At 47.5% G+C, this 14,677-nt stretch overlaps 1 protein-coding gene across 1 annotated transcript in view; it reads left to right on the top strand.

Annotated features, from left to right (window-relative positions):
* The window catches only part of FN1 (fibronectin 1), a 162,997-nt gene that overhangs the window by 133,144 nt on the left and 15,176 nt on the right, over positions 1-14,677 (top strand). Inside the window, exons 24-33 of the mRNA XM_056861242.1 lie at positions 30-198; positions 904-990; positions 2,236-2,427; positions 5,357-5,629; positions 6,887-7,069; positions 8,767-8,856; positions 10,738-11,007; positions 11,514-11,630; positions 12,964-13,128; positions 14,437-14,592. Coding sequence (XP_056717220.1) covers positions 30-198; positions 904-990; positions 2,236-2,427; positions 5,357-5,629; positions 6,887-7,069; positions 8,767-8,856; positions 10,738-11,007; positions 11,514-11,630; positions 12,964-13,128; positions 14,437-14,592 — 1,702 coding nt within the window. The remainder of the gene's footprint in view (positions 1-29; positions 199-903; positions 991-2,235; positions 2,428-5,356; positions 5,630-6,886; positions 7,070-8,766; positions 8,857-10,737; positions 11,008-11,513; positions 11,631-12,963; positions 13,129-14,436; positions 14,593-14,677) is intronic.

Here is a 14,677-nt window from a genome sequence, read left to right as displayed (position 1 = left end):
AGTGAACGATCCCTGATTCTTTGCCATAGCTGGGTGTGCGGCCGAGCCAAGGTGGAGAAGCCCCAAGAGAGGTCATCTCTGAGTCGGGAAGCATCGTCATCTCTGGCCTGACTCCTGGCATGGAATACATCTACAGCATCACTGTCCTAACGGATGGGCAAGAAGGGGACACGCCAATCATCAAGACCGTCGTGACACGTAGGCCTCCTTGATCTGTTGCATGATGGTCAATAATAACCTAAAGCCTTGGAGGGATTTAGAGAGCCTCACTAAATTATGAGTAACTAATGAAATAAACTGGGCAAATTCCTGACCTGAGCCAGGAGATTTGGGAGTGTGGGGAATTCCTGCCACTGACAGAGGCCGTGATATTGGCCAAATCATTTCCCTTCCCCATGCTTTGATGTTACTTACCTACATTATGGCTGGGCAGAAAGCAGACTTTGGTCCATTGATAGACCATGGTTGAATTTCTGGTAGAGCAAGTTCTGGTGCACGTCCACAGTGGGAAGGATCCTCTTGGACAGCTGCCACCCATATACCTTTGTTTGCCCTTGGCAATTGCCCCTGCCGCCCACCCTGCCAAGAGCCCTCTGCTCCCAAAGCATTATTGGCCAGTGAGTTTGCCCACAGATGAGTTTCCTCTCCCCCAGGGTTGCTGCAGACTCTGTCCCAGTCACTTGGGGCCTGGAGCATGTTGGCATCCTGAGTAGGGCCAGCGGCTGTGAGGTGGTGCTGGAACGAGCCCCACCGTGGTAGCGTTAAGGGCACGGGGGCAGATTCTGCTTATTATCCATGACTTAGAAGAGCAATGAGAATGTTCAGAAGCTTTCCACATGTCAGGTTGTTTTTTAAATACTGCATTTTGAGAGAAATCTTAAACACTGGTTTTGCTTCCTTCAGCTGTGTCGCCCCCGTCCAATTTGCACCTGGAGTCTAACCCGGACACCGGCATCCTCACGGTCTCTTGGGAAAGAAGTACAACTCCAGGTATTTTGGCTATCCAGCATGATAGATTACTGTAACTTTGCTTGCTTACTGCTTAGTTATCCTAGCTGAACTGAACACGTGAAGGTGCCTTATCCCGAATCAGACCATTAGCCTGTCAAGATCAGAACTTCCCCTCCCCACAACAGACACCCTGTGAGGTAGGTGGGGCTGAGAGAGCTCTAAGAGAGCTGTGACTAGCCCAAGGTCACCCAGCTGGCTTCATGTTGAGGAGTGGGGAAACAACCCCAATTCACCATATTAGCCTCCGTCACTCATGTGGAGGAGTGGGGAATCAAACCCCACATCAAAGCTCTTAACCACTACACCACGCTGGCTCACACGTTTTCAGATTGGTTTCCAGAGGGGCTTTTGGTGGGCTCCAAGCATGATACGGGAATCAGAAGGGAAGCTTTTCCCATTGGTGTCGCCAGAAGTCCTGGCCCATGAAGCATGGGAGGCAGGCTGCCCAGTCGCAGCAAACTGCCACGTCTCTGAACCAGTGAGAACACACATTCACAGTGGATGAAACACTTTCCTTTTGTTACAGTAAAAAAGGTTTAAGGAATGCAGTGAAGCAGCTAGACAGAGATGGGGGTGGGTGAGGAATGGTCTGTGGTCAAAAGGGAAGAGGCGGCTTGGCCTGGCCTAGACCCCCCCAGTCGCTCCCCTATACTGCAGACCACAGGGCTACGTCTGTAGTGAATGACGGGTAGCAGCCAAGCTACTCTAGGGAGCTTGAGATGCAGGAAAAGAGGCCAGCCACAGACTAGCTGGGGGTTACAAACAAACTGGCCTGTTGGTTCTTGTAGGTTATCCGGGCTGTGTGACCGTGGTCTTGGTATTTTCTTTCCTGTCATTTCGCCAGCAGCTGTGGCTGGCATCTTCCGAGGAGTAACACTGAAGGACAGTGTCTCTCAGTGTCAAGTGTGTAGGAAGAGTAATATACTGTTGTACTGGCCTGTTGTATACAACTGGTCATCAGGGTTTGTGCAACACATTTTAGTTGAAACAAACCATGGTTTTACTATGAGATCTTAAACACATACATACACACACCTAGAGAGAAAATACGTAGGTCATATTCAAAGGCCTCCTTGGTTTAATATGCATATTGCAGCATTATGTGCAATACTTGGCAGAGAGAATTCTTGCTGACAGGTTTCTGAATATTAGGAGCAGGTACTGGGTTCCCATTTATAGGCTGAAGAAAATATACTGATCATAGCTCTGATAATTGTGCTGCAGATATTACTTCATACAGGATAACTACCACCCCCACAAATGGACAACAAGGTTACACCCTGGAGGAACTGGTCCATGCAGAGCAGACATCCTGTATCTTTGAGAACTTGAGCCCTGGTGTGGAGTACAACGTCAGTGTTTACACCGTCAAAGATGATCAGGAGAGCGTGCCCATCTTTGAAACCATCACACAAGGTAAAATTAAGGACTGAATGATGAATGAGTCCTGCAAGTCTCCTGGACACATGAACTTCAGTGAATATTTTTCACTGATCATGCTTACTCATAAATAAGACCGTGTTATTTTAGAGAGTTTTGTGTGTGTGTGTTAAGTGCTGTCAAGTCGCTTCTGATTCATGGTGACCCTATGAATCAATCCTCCAAAATGTCCTTTCATTAACAGCCTTGCTTGGGTCTTGCAAACTGAGGGCCGCGGTTTCCTTTATAGAGTCAATCCATCTCATGTTACACTTAAATCAAATCCCTACTTGCAGAAAGACTTAGTATCTCTGGGTGCTGCAGAGAGAACAACTGTTATTTTGCTATATACCTTATTCTGCATAAGGCATAGATAAAATGGGCGAGCAGATCTGCCCTTGATTCAGAGTGTCTTAAGAGTACCTAGTGTCTTAAGTGTCTTAAGAGTATCTCGTCCGGCACAAGGGATCCAGGGTCTTTTGAACTGATATTAGCCATTAAAAAAATTAGTGCCTGGGAAGGCTGCAGTAGAGGCAGCTTGCCAAATTACGGGAGTTGTGAGGTCAAACCTGCAAACTATGAACAGTTGAGGGAAAATGGTCCTCAGCTGTTTAATGCCAACAACCTTATTTTCTGAAGGAACTTGCCAGCAAATGATCAGAAATGCATTCCGTCTGCTGAGCTGTTACCATATTTATCCCACAAAATCCAAAATGGGTGAGATGATTCAATTGGCCCGCCTGATTCTGTACATATTGGCTTGGGAGGAAGGCCTCCTGTGTGCTGTGGAGCCCATACTGGTGTGTACGCTTGGTGCTGGGGTCCCATGAAAGAGACCTTCTTACTCTTTGTATGTGCTCCAAAAGTATTAGAGTTGAACATCTTTTCCAAGCTCTGTTTGTGTTGAGACATTTCCGTCTAGCCCTGTGTTTGTAGTAAAACCGCAGGCTTGTGATTATGGGGTGTTGCCACAGTTCTGCTAAGCCACAAAATGGCTCCCAGACAGATGCTTGCTGTTAACGCCGCTTGACGTTTTTATGCTTTTGCCGAGGCTGTCTTTGTCCCTGGGGGTAACTAACGGCACCGGTGTGTGTCGGGGGCCCTTTCAAGCAATCAGGGCTTTAATCTAAGGCCACTTTAGAAAGCAAAGAAGTGCCAAAAAGGGCATCTTTGGAGGTGACAGGGGTCAATCACCCCACTCGAAGATAAGTGGCATTTGGGGGAAATTTGAAGCTTGTTTATTCAGTTCTGCACAACATACCTTAAAAGGTCTTGTATAACAGAATGACAACAGGGGTTCCTAATTACATGTGTTTATTTAACAATTTTGAAGCAAATGCTTCTGACACCTGGTCCAGACTGAATTTCCCACTAACAGGAAGGCACTTTCATCAGCGGAGCACGACTTCCCTGCCTTTTCCTCTCTGAAACGGGCCTCCTGGGAGGCTGGAAACCACTTGTGGGGGGGCAGGTCAGTGGCCTGTCATGGAGGGAGGGACAGAAAGGGTACGTTCTGCTTCTCTTATTGGAAACCGGACTTTTGGAGCCAAGCCGTTTTGTGTAGCAGTATAAGCAAAAAGCATTTTCAATTGCATTTCTCAGGTTATGAACGAAGGGTTTCCTGCTGGTTAACACAGTGTTTTGCCCCACATTTGGTAAACTGCTTCTTGGTGGTCTTCATCCCTTACATTAGGATTAGTTCATACTATCCCCATGTGGTGCACCTTATTACCGCCAGCCCAGCCCAGCCCATCTGCCTTGACTTTTCTTGTAGATCTCAAATGGTTGCCGCTTTTCTCAAAAGATCGCTTGTTCTTCTTATATTTGCATATTCCCCTCAGCCTACCCCTCCCTTCTCCCCCCATGTGCAGAGTGCAATTAAGAACTTCCAGCTCTGGGGAGGCTTCAGTCAAACTGTAGTTTGCCATGATGTTTAAATGCAGGTACCTGGGCAAACTGGAGCCAGCTTCTTCCCCGCTGACCAGAGCTCTAAACAAACTCTTCCCCACATGAGGGACGTTTCAGTCCTGCTGCTCACACAAAGGGGCGGCCAGAAGGAACACAGGAACCGGCTGTGAGTCTGTGTGTCCGTCACGGACAAAGGGACATCTGATTGTGGCTTGTGTATTCTGTAGCCGAATACTGGCCGGCCACCTCTGTTTCTCCCCTGCTCTCCCGCAAGGCTCCAGGAGATTGTGTCCCTTGGACACTGGAGGCTGCGGGAGCACAGCCTTGATCGCTCCAGTGTGAGGGGCCTGGAAAGTGAGACACTGCTGGGATAAATCCAGGTTCAGAGGCTTGGTTTTAGGATAATAGACCGAACTCGCCAATTCAGTTGCTTTGAGCCATTGCTTCATCTGGTAAAACAATGGATCTGCTCCAGCAGTGTGTTCTGCATTAACCAGGGAAGCTGTTAAGAACTGTGAAGGATGTTATGAGGAAAATTGGATGTTGGTACATGTATCTTATGCAGCTGAAGAATCAGACTTCTGAAGTGAGGTGCAAGGGAGGGGGCGTTCGCTGGCAGGCTCTCTTGCACCCCTCAGAGGTCAGTTCCCTGGAGACCTCCCTTCCTTCTCCTTTGGGCAGTAGCTGCCCCATCCTACACACTTACTGTTGGCAGAGTGTTTCATCAGACTGAGCTTAAAGGCTTGTAAGTGTCCCTAATGCAGCTTTAAAGGGTTTTGCAAATATTGTCAGCAGCATCGAACACGCCCGTGGTTGCTGTGCTTTGTGAATGGTGAGCTCACTGTTTCTCGGGGCATCTCACGTATCACCGTAATAATTTGACTTGTCGCTTTCATTTTTAATTCATGCAACCTGATGGTCACTGCTTTTCTTTTGTCTCTTCCTCCTTGTTTTTTTGTTGTTGTTTTTTTGCCTTTGTCTGTCTCTGCCTCCTCGGGTTTGCTCTCTAACCCCATAGAGGTGCCCCAGCTCACTGACTTAAGCTTTGTTGACATAACTGACACCAGTATCGGCCTGAGGTGGACCCCTCTCAATGCCTCCTCCATTATTGGCTACCGTATCACAGTAGTGGCGGCGGGAGAAAGTGTCCCCATTTTTGAAGATTTTGTGGACTCCTCAGTAGGATACTACACGGTTACAGGCCTGGAGCCGGGCATTGACTATGAGATCAGCGTGATCACCCTCATTAGTGGCGGAGAGAGCGCCCCTACTACGCTGACTCAGCAAACGGGTGATTGTCGAAGACCTGCGGTGCGAGAGGGCTGCCTCCCGCTGTCACTGGCTGCTTGGAGGATGCCGGCTTCCCGAAGGAAGCACCGGGCCACTGGCTATGTCGGGCAGGGGGTGGCTCTTCTGTTTGAGAAAACCAGATGGGGCCGGCAGCATAGCGCTGGGACTGGGGACTCCATGTAGCGCTTCCAGGAATCTGCAGCGGCAGGTCTGAGTTACCTCAGCTCATCCTCGCCAAGGGGTGATTCATTTGGCATCCACAGTTCTGCTGTTCCCAGTAATTAGGAGCAGCAACAATTGGTCTCTATGGCTATTCAGTAGTCCCTATCTGAGCATGAGCCTGAGCATAAAGTGTTCAGGGTAAAATTAGGCCACACGGGCTCTGAATGTCAGCTCTTGGCGTTCAGTGTTCTGATCAACATCTGAACATATGAAGCTGCCTTATACTGAATCAGACCATCAAAGTCAGCATTCTGTACTCAGACCGGCAGCGGCTCTCCAGGGTCTCAGGCAGAGGGTCTTTTGCATCACCTACTTGCCTAGTCCCTTTAACTGGAGATGCTGGGGATTGAACCTGGGACCATCTTCATGCCAAGCAGATGCTCTACCACTGAGCCACGGCCCCTTCACATCCTGAAGGAGTGTGTGAGGTCTGCTGTGGCCTGAATGATCCCCCAAAAAAGTGACAGAAAGAAGACATCCTCCAAACTCTTGCTAGTGACAGGCGGAGCAGTCTGTGAAAGTCATCTTAGTGCATGTGCAGAAAATGAGTTTTAAGAGCCTGTTATGCATGGAAGCCGGCTGTGTGTCCCTTGGTTGTGGGAAGACCTTCGTCACCCTTTCAAAGTGCGTGTAGTTGTCGCATCCCTGGCCACCCTCCCATCTGTCTGCATGCTGGTGTTACCGAAGGGATGATGGTTTCCCCATCTTTGAACTGTGTCCCTGCTGACCGGCATGCCAGATCGCTTGGTAAAGACAGGAATGAATGGACTGTCTATTTCTTTAAAAAAAGCGCCATAAAATATTGTTTAGAAGCCATGAGATTTGACAAGTTGAGGATGCTTTAGAGCAGTTTTTATTGTGGAATGAACCATAGTTTGTTAATATGTTTGCATGAATTAGACTCTGAAGTAGACTTTTTATTTTTGAATTTTTTTTTTTTGCATGGTAGTCTTTGTATGTTTCTTGAACGTCTTTCCAATCAAGCTCTGTTCCTTCTGAAAAAAACAACAACTAAAAAGTTACCCTTGAATCGTAGCTGTCCCTCCTCCCACTGACCTCCGTTTCACCAACGTGGGACCTGACACAATAAGAGTGACGTGGACTCCCCCAGCATCCATTGAACTGACCAGCTTCCTGGTGCGTTACTCGCCGATAAAGAATGAGGAGGATGTTGCAGAGCTGAGCATCTCACCTTCGGACAATGCGGTGGTTTTAACAAGTAAGAATCTACCTGTATTGTTTATTTGTGCATGGGAGGAGGTCTGCTCATGACCAGAGACAGGCCTCACCACCGGGCACTCTGTCCTCTCCCAGAGGGAGGGTTCCACCCCTCTGCCACGCTGCCAGGCAGAGCCACCCTTCGCTCTGTCTGCTCCCTTGTGGAGGCAGACCCAAACGCTGACTGCCCCCCCCCCGAGGCGGACCTGAACTCAACACACTCCTGTGCTTCCCTCCCCCCTCTGAAAGGTGACTGGATGCTGGAGGCTCAGCTGCTGGGTGGCCATTTCCCCCTTCAGGGCAGGACTGCCTCCTGTCCCTCACCGCTTGGACTGGACAGGATAGGAATCTCATTATTGCTTTCTGTGGGCTGAGTGGGGGGGGGGAACCCAGACTAAAATAAGGAGTGGAATGAAGTAGATATCATGGGGAAATTGACATATAGTGGTACCAGTGGAGTTGAAGACTGATTGGGTTTGCTTATACCTTAAAACACAAAGTCAAACCATCTCACAGTTAGGTGTATCCTTGTAGGGAAAGGAGCTCCCTTTTTCAGACCGGCTGTGACCCCCTGCCCTCTTCTGTCAGTGGGCTCCTTGGTACATATCCTTTTGCACTGTCCTTCCATATACCAACTTAGATTAAAATGGATTATACCATGTTTTAACAAATGTTTTCCACATCTTCTCGAGCAACTTTGGAGCAAAAGGTTCAGTTCCTCTTAGAGGACTCTGACCCTCGGCGTACTTATTTTGTTCTCGTTTTCTAGAGGCTGCAGAGAAGAGACGAAGGGAGGTGTTTTTAGAGATGGGTCTTATTTAGGTTTTATGGTTTTATTGTTGAAGACCTCGGTCTAAGAAGTGGGGGAAAGAAAGTAGGGAAAGGAGGATCAGAACAGTGAGAGAGAGGGAGGGGAGGGCCATCTCACTGGATAAGGAAGAGGGAGCATCATAACAAGAGAGCAGTCCCATCAGCCAGGATCCAAACCACCATGTCAGTCCAAGCAAGCTCTGGAGTTGTGCTTCTAGAACAGCCCCCCCCCCCCCATTCCCCAGGTCTACATGGCAAGACACTTGGGAAAGCTGGGGAAATATGTGAAGTGGCAATAGTTTGGGGTGGCTGAGGCCCACAAACAAAATGCCTACCCTTGTTTTGGTGGTGCGCTTGCAATAACTCTCTGGATTTTTGCCATCGTGAATTATAACTTGGTTACATATGAAGAGCAATCCTAGGGTTGCTTTTTCTGTTTACCTGTTAAAATGAAAGGTTGATTTACCCCTTTGTGTTTAGGAAAACAGTTGCAACAAAGGTAACGGTTAATAGGTAAATTTTTTGATAAGAATGCACTTAGTTTAGACCTCTTCGTACAAAAATTAAGAATAGATACAGAAACTACACCTTTCAGTGGAGATGTGGGAAATTTTTCTAGCTTGAATTAATCACTGTGAGCAAAGCCATCAAGATCAGGCCCTTTGGAAGAAACCAAACTTCAACCAATAAAAAGGAAAAAAGCACACAACACTAACCATTCAACTGGAATGACAATTAGAAGCCTGTTTTAAAGCCAACTACTTGCTTGCTAAGCAAAACTTGTTCATTTTGGCTAAGGAATTCTGCCAGTTAAGAAGCTCAGATTTTCATTTCCTTAAGAGCTCTGTAATTGGGAGAACTTAAGTGTTTGCTGTTTTAACCCTCCAGATCTCCTGCCCGGCACTGTGTATGTAATCAAGGTCTACAGTATCTATGAACAACATGAGAGTAAACCTCTGAGTGGAGAGCAGAAAACAGGTATGTAGAATAACAAATATTGGAACAGTTTTCGCCTCCCTTCTTAAAATATCAGGACCTGAATTGATGGAACATTTATTTCTTTTCTTCAATTATACCCCTGGCTCTTTTCCCCCGATGGGGCCGAAGCAGCAACAGCATTTTTCATCATTCTTCTTCTCCATTTTATTCTCATAACAATAAAGTGATGGAGGTTCAGTTGAGAGTTTGTGACTGGCCAAAGGTCACCCAGCAAGCTTTCACGGCAGAGTAGAGAGTTCTGGGTCTCCCAAGAAATTAGTCCAACACTCTAACTACATCGCAGTGGCTTAAAAACTGTGGATCCAGTCTAACATTTCCTCTCATGGAAGGATTTCTGCTCACAAAGTATGATTTGCCCTCAGGTGGGAAATGTCCCAGAATTCCTGTTCCTCTCCCCCAAGAACCGCATTTCAAAGGCATACTGGGTTGCCATGGGAGGGGAGGGGTCAGTGAACCGTGCTTCATAGGTGGAAATTCTTGCACCAGCTAAAATGTCCAGGCTGGATCCAACCCTTTAGTTCTTTGGGGGTGGTGGGGGGGAGAGAGACATTTGTTTCCCTAGGATGTTATGCTCTGTCGGTTTCCATGAACTAATGTGCCTGTTTGAACGCTGAGTTAGTTGTGACTCATAACCTGATTCCGTATATGCTTCCTTGGGCCTACTGAGTTACTTGGGATTTATTATTAAAATAATCCGAAATGGAGCTGCTGCCCAAACCCCCCCAAAAGAAAACCGTCTGATTTAAATTTCTCACAGCTAACTTGTTCCATTGGCTAAATTCAGACAGGGCTCAATTCATAACTCAATTTGGCTGGACAGGGGCCAGAGGTTTTGCTTTTAAAATTGTATTTCAGATCTGTTTAAAATAGACTTGCAACTTCCATGCCAGGATAACCTCACACTTGGAAGGGGGGATGTGCTCTTGGTCAAGGCTGTTGTTTGGCTGTTCTGGCTTTTCCCTGTTATTGTATCCTGAAGTGATCTGTTAATGTGTGAAATCCAAAGCTAATCTGCATGGATTGGGTTACTTCAGGATACAATGGTTCCATATTAACATACCACACCCTCATTAGCACATTATCTTGATACTTACAGGACAATGATTAGCACATTACCTTGGATACTTTTTGCAGGACAATGATTCAGCTCAACCCAACCCCTTTCTGACTATATATTACTCTTCCTACACCAGTGGTTCCCAACCTTTTTTTGACCAGGGACCACTAGAACTTTTTTGTTCGGGGCAGGGACCCCAAGGTTCAAAATAAAAATTCAGAGAATTTGAAAATAAACTTTAATCATAACTGTTAGTTAAACGTTAAACTTTGAATAAAATTTGAATATATATTTTTATAATAGAGAACTTTTAATTGAAAATATTAAAGTATTATGGGTTTATAACTTTGTTTCGTTGACCTTAATTTAGTTCTCGCGGACCCCTGGGGGTCCACGGACCCCTGGTTGGGAACCAGTGTCCTACACCCTTGACACTGAGAGACACTGTCCTTCAGTGTTACTCCTCTGAAGACGCCTGCCACAGCTGCTGGCGAAACGTCAGGAAAGAAAATACCAAGACCACGGTTACACAGCCCGGATAACCTACAAGAACCAATGAATTCTGACCGTGAAAGCCTTTGACAATACATTTATTGAATGTTCTGTGGTCCCCCTTGAGGCTCAGTGAGAAGGGCAGGCTATAAACAAAGTAAACCAATACAGTAATAAAACTGTGGTAGAATATATAATCTTTCTTATATATTCAGATCTGTCTGTTGGTGGGATTTTAGTTAGTACTAAAATATTCTAATCATTTACCAACTGTCCACTTGAAGTAAATCTACATTTTCTTGGAAAAACAGGGCTCGATTCCCCTACTGGGCTGGACTTCTCTGAAATAACGGCCCACTCGTTCACCGTCCACTGGATCGCTCCCCGTGCTGCCATCACTGGCTACAAAATCCGCCATTACCTCGAGCAAGGCGGAGGCAGACCCAAAGAAGTCCGCATTGCACCATCTCGTAATTCCATCACCCTGACTGACCTGATTCCAGGGTCTGAGTACGTGGTTAGCATTTCTGCATTCATGGGCAAAGAAGAAAGTTTGCCCCTGATTGGACAGCAAAGTACAGGTGAGAGCTGGGTAAATCAAATGTCAGTGTTAAAGTCAGCTTACGGGACCTCATATCCTGAGAGCTGGATGAGGAGAGGGGAGACAGTTAGATGCATGTTCATTTATCAATAGTTCTGGCCTTAGGTCTTCCCGGTGCCAAATTGTGCTTCAGCACCAAACTTGGCAGATGCATAGTGCTATGGTGGGATGGTGACAAACACAGAGACGCTGGTATCGGCTTAAATCCCATACATTGTGATGGGTTTACTGGGAAGTCTTGGGCAACATGATAGCCCGAATAAAGAAGGTAACAGTGATGCATCTGGTAGAGTGCTTGTGAGGTTGTGTGAGACCAGGAAATATCTGTCAAGGAATCTCATGGGATAAGATCTCAGTCATCTTAGTGTTGTTGGCAAAAATGGTCTAAATGCTTCTTCACTGGTAGTTGCGTTATTTGTAGTGTGTGAGATGAAATGTGGATGGGGCGAATGTGAGACATCCTGAACTCTGAACTCTTCTGTTTAGTTTCTGATGTGCCAAGAGACCTGCAGGTCACTTCCACCAGCCCGACCAGCCTGGTCATCTCCTGGGATGCTCCGGCTGTTACCGTTAGATACTACAGGATAACATACGGTGAAACAGGTGAGCCCTCTGTGACATTAATCTGTGCCTGGCGGGAGAAGGGTTAAAGGCACTTTTCTTGCTGTTTATCCACTCCTGATTGCAGCCTCTAAGAAAGGCTCCCCCCCCAACCATTTCAAGCCTGCGGGCACCTTTGGCATTCTGATACAGGGTGGTGGGCGCAGCCACAAGACAGCTAATATAGCTATCATCAATCAAATCGAATTTATTTAATACAATCCAAGACCAATAACAATAGAATAAATATCATAACCCAAACATCCAGTACATCAAATAACTGACGAGGAACAAAAAAACATTTTAAATTATAAATTAACAGAATTATACACTATCTTATAAAAATTATAGTTAAAAAGCCTATATATGGCTTTCCCAAGTTTCCTGTAGGCTGAAAATTACTGCTAAAAAGCCTATATATGTCTTACCCAAGTTTTCCTAGTCTTATAGGCTATCCATCCAAATTTGGTGACTTTAAAAGTGATCTCTTGATTCTTATCTGCTAGCATAACTAAGAGAAGAGCCCTTCTATTTTTACCGGGATGGCACGAAATTATGGGGCTATAGCTATTGTATTAGGCAGAGCAACCACAAAAATGTCAGGGAGTGAGGTTATGCGTATCGCTAATAGTAACTCTTCAACATCAGGCAAAAGCTCTGTCTTAACAGGATGACTTTTAAAGTGAACAGACTGTTTTAAAAAACATTTTCTTGCTCATGTGCGCAGTCTCCTTTCAGTCATGCAGAGAAAGACTCCTCGTGCTGTGGTGGCAGCCTGCTGCCAAAGCAACATTTTGAAAAAAACCTCAGCCAATCAGATCTCTAGTGGCCAACCAGAAACCATCTGGCTCTGCCCACTTCCTAAAAATGTTCGGCAGGTGCCAGGAAAGGTGTCAATGGGCTCCCGGGCTCCCAAGGGCAGCATGTCAGGGACCGCCTGCTCTAGTCACTAGCAGTGCAATCCCAAGCAGAGTTCACCTCCTCCTGAGTCAGTGACCTCAGAAGGGTATAACTCTGCTAAGGATTGCACCGTGGTTTTATTTTTCAGACCTCTGTGCAACACACAGCTCAGTTCTCAATAATCTGCATAACGTATGCAGTGTAGCCTTGAGGGGGAACTGCTTTACTCACCATAACTGGGCAAGGATAATGGGTGTGATGATGTGTATGTCTGTGTTCGGGGGAAATGCTTCAGTGCAGGCAGTGGCGTCAGATGCATCCGGCAGTGAGAGATTCTTTGTCCTGAGAATGTTGGAGAAAAGCTTGGCTAGGCCTCTGTGGGGACGTGTCCCGCCTGAACGCCCCGAGCCCTGACCCAGTCTCTCCGTGTTCCCAGGGGGCAGTGGCCCGGTCCAGGAGTTCACGGTACCCGGCCACATCTCCACGGCAACAATCCCCGGCCTGAAGCCCGGAGCAGAGTACACCATCACGGTCTACGCCGTCACTGGCCGTGGAGACAGCCCTGCCAGCAGCAAGCCGGTCACCGTCAGTTACAAGATGGGTAAGCCTCGAACCGGCGGGCCTTTCTCTGTCGCTGCTGCTAACCTTCACTTTGGGGTCGACCTCCTGCCCCACAGGGCTTTCTTCTGCCCCTGAGGCTGCTGCTCTGGAGGGCTCTTAGGGGAGGGGGCTTGTGGCACTGGCAGCTGGCAGCTGTCATTCTGGCAGCTGTCATTCTGAGGCATCCAGCTCCTCCCTGCAGGGGCTTGCTTGGGGATGGACTGGGGGACATTGTTCGATTCCTGCACTGTTACCAAGCTGGCCTCCCCTGTGATCTTTATCCTACCTGACTTTTCATCTGGTGTTTTCTAGCTTCTTTTATTATTTATTTATTTATTTTGTCCTTTAAGACTGTGCGACATTTTTCCGCCTCTGCTTTTATGGACAAGTTTGATTTGTTTTGGGTTCTGATTTCCCAGCTCCTTCCTGTATCCTAGCCTTGCTGTGCTCGGGCACAGGAAAACTGAGGGGCCGATTAGAAGCCGACTCACAGCTGATGGGGGGATCGACTGAGAACAGGCTTCTGATCCACCTCCCCTCTCAGAAGAATTGCTACACAGTGCAGCTGGAGACCAGCTTCTGATCTCCCCATTGCAAAAGGGAGAGGAGAAAGAGATTGTTTCATTTTCCTGCCCTCCAAGTTGGGGGGAGAACAGAAGCAGGAAGCCATGCTTCTGACCTCCCCTTAAAAAAACTGTGCTTGGGGTACAGACCTAAATTTCTCAAGCAGAAGATCAGAAACTGCCTCCCAGCTGACCCCTTCAGTTGGGATCTGGCTGTGGACGGCTGCAGATAGCCTGTTCCTGAGAAGCCAGGAGCCAAACAGCCTGTCGATTAAATGGCTGCCTACTTGCTCAACACAAGGCAGATGGGGTGTGAGCTGAACCAGCAGCTGTCTGAGCATCCCTGCTTCCCTAGTAGTGAGGCAGGGGGGTGAGGCTGGAGAAGACGGTCAGCCTATTCACCCCACACCTTCCCTTGAGCCTAGATTGACAGGGTGGATGAGACTTGAAGTCCTGCCACTTCCGAGGGTGCCGCCCATCCTTGGGCCCAGGATCCCAGGTCAACAACACCTATGTGTGCAACACATTGCCCAGACCCGGATTAGCACTTTCTATTGGGTTGCATTTGAATTGCTTTGATGGATTGTGCTGTTAGTTGCCTTTGGCCTTGGGAAAGAGGCAGGCTATGAATGTAATTTTGTGTGTTGTATTTTTCATAGTAAGGAACTGAGGCCAGGTGGCCATGAAGTTGCATAAGGGTTTAGAGGAGGTTGTGGACTGATGTGCCTTTCCCTTTCCATGCCCAGAGATCGGCACCCCGTCCCAGCTGCAGGTGGTGGATGTTCAGGACAGTAGCATCACCGTCCGGTGGCAGCCGTCTTCTTCCCCCGTCACTGGCTACCGAGTGACCACGGCCCCCAAAGACGGCCACGGCCCCGCCAAATCTGTAGTGCTCTCTGCAGGTAAGAAGGCCGGGCTGGGTTTGGCTTCTGAGGCAGCCGACTTTGGCCGTCTCCACCAGCTCTCCCTTGTGGTGATTTGCTTCGC

Source organism: Euleptes europaea, chromosome 15, assembly GCF_029931775.1.
Source record: "Euleptes europaea isolate rEulEur1 chromosome 15, rEulEur1.hap1, whole genome shotgun sequence".
NCBI classification, from domain to species: domain Eukaryota; kingdom Metazoa; phylum Chordata; class Lepidosauria; order Squamata; family Sphaerodactylidae; genus Euleptes; species Euleptes europaea.
Note: the sequence above shows the minus strand (reverse complement) of the source record. Positions and strands in the feature narration are given on the sequence as shown.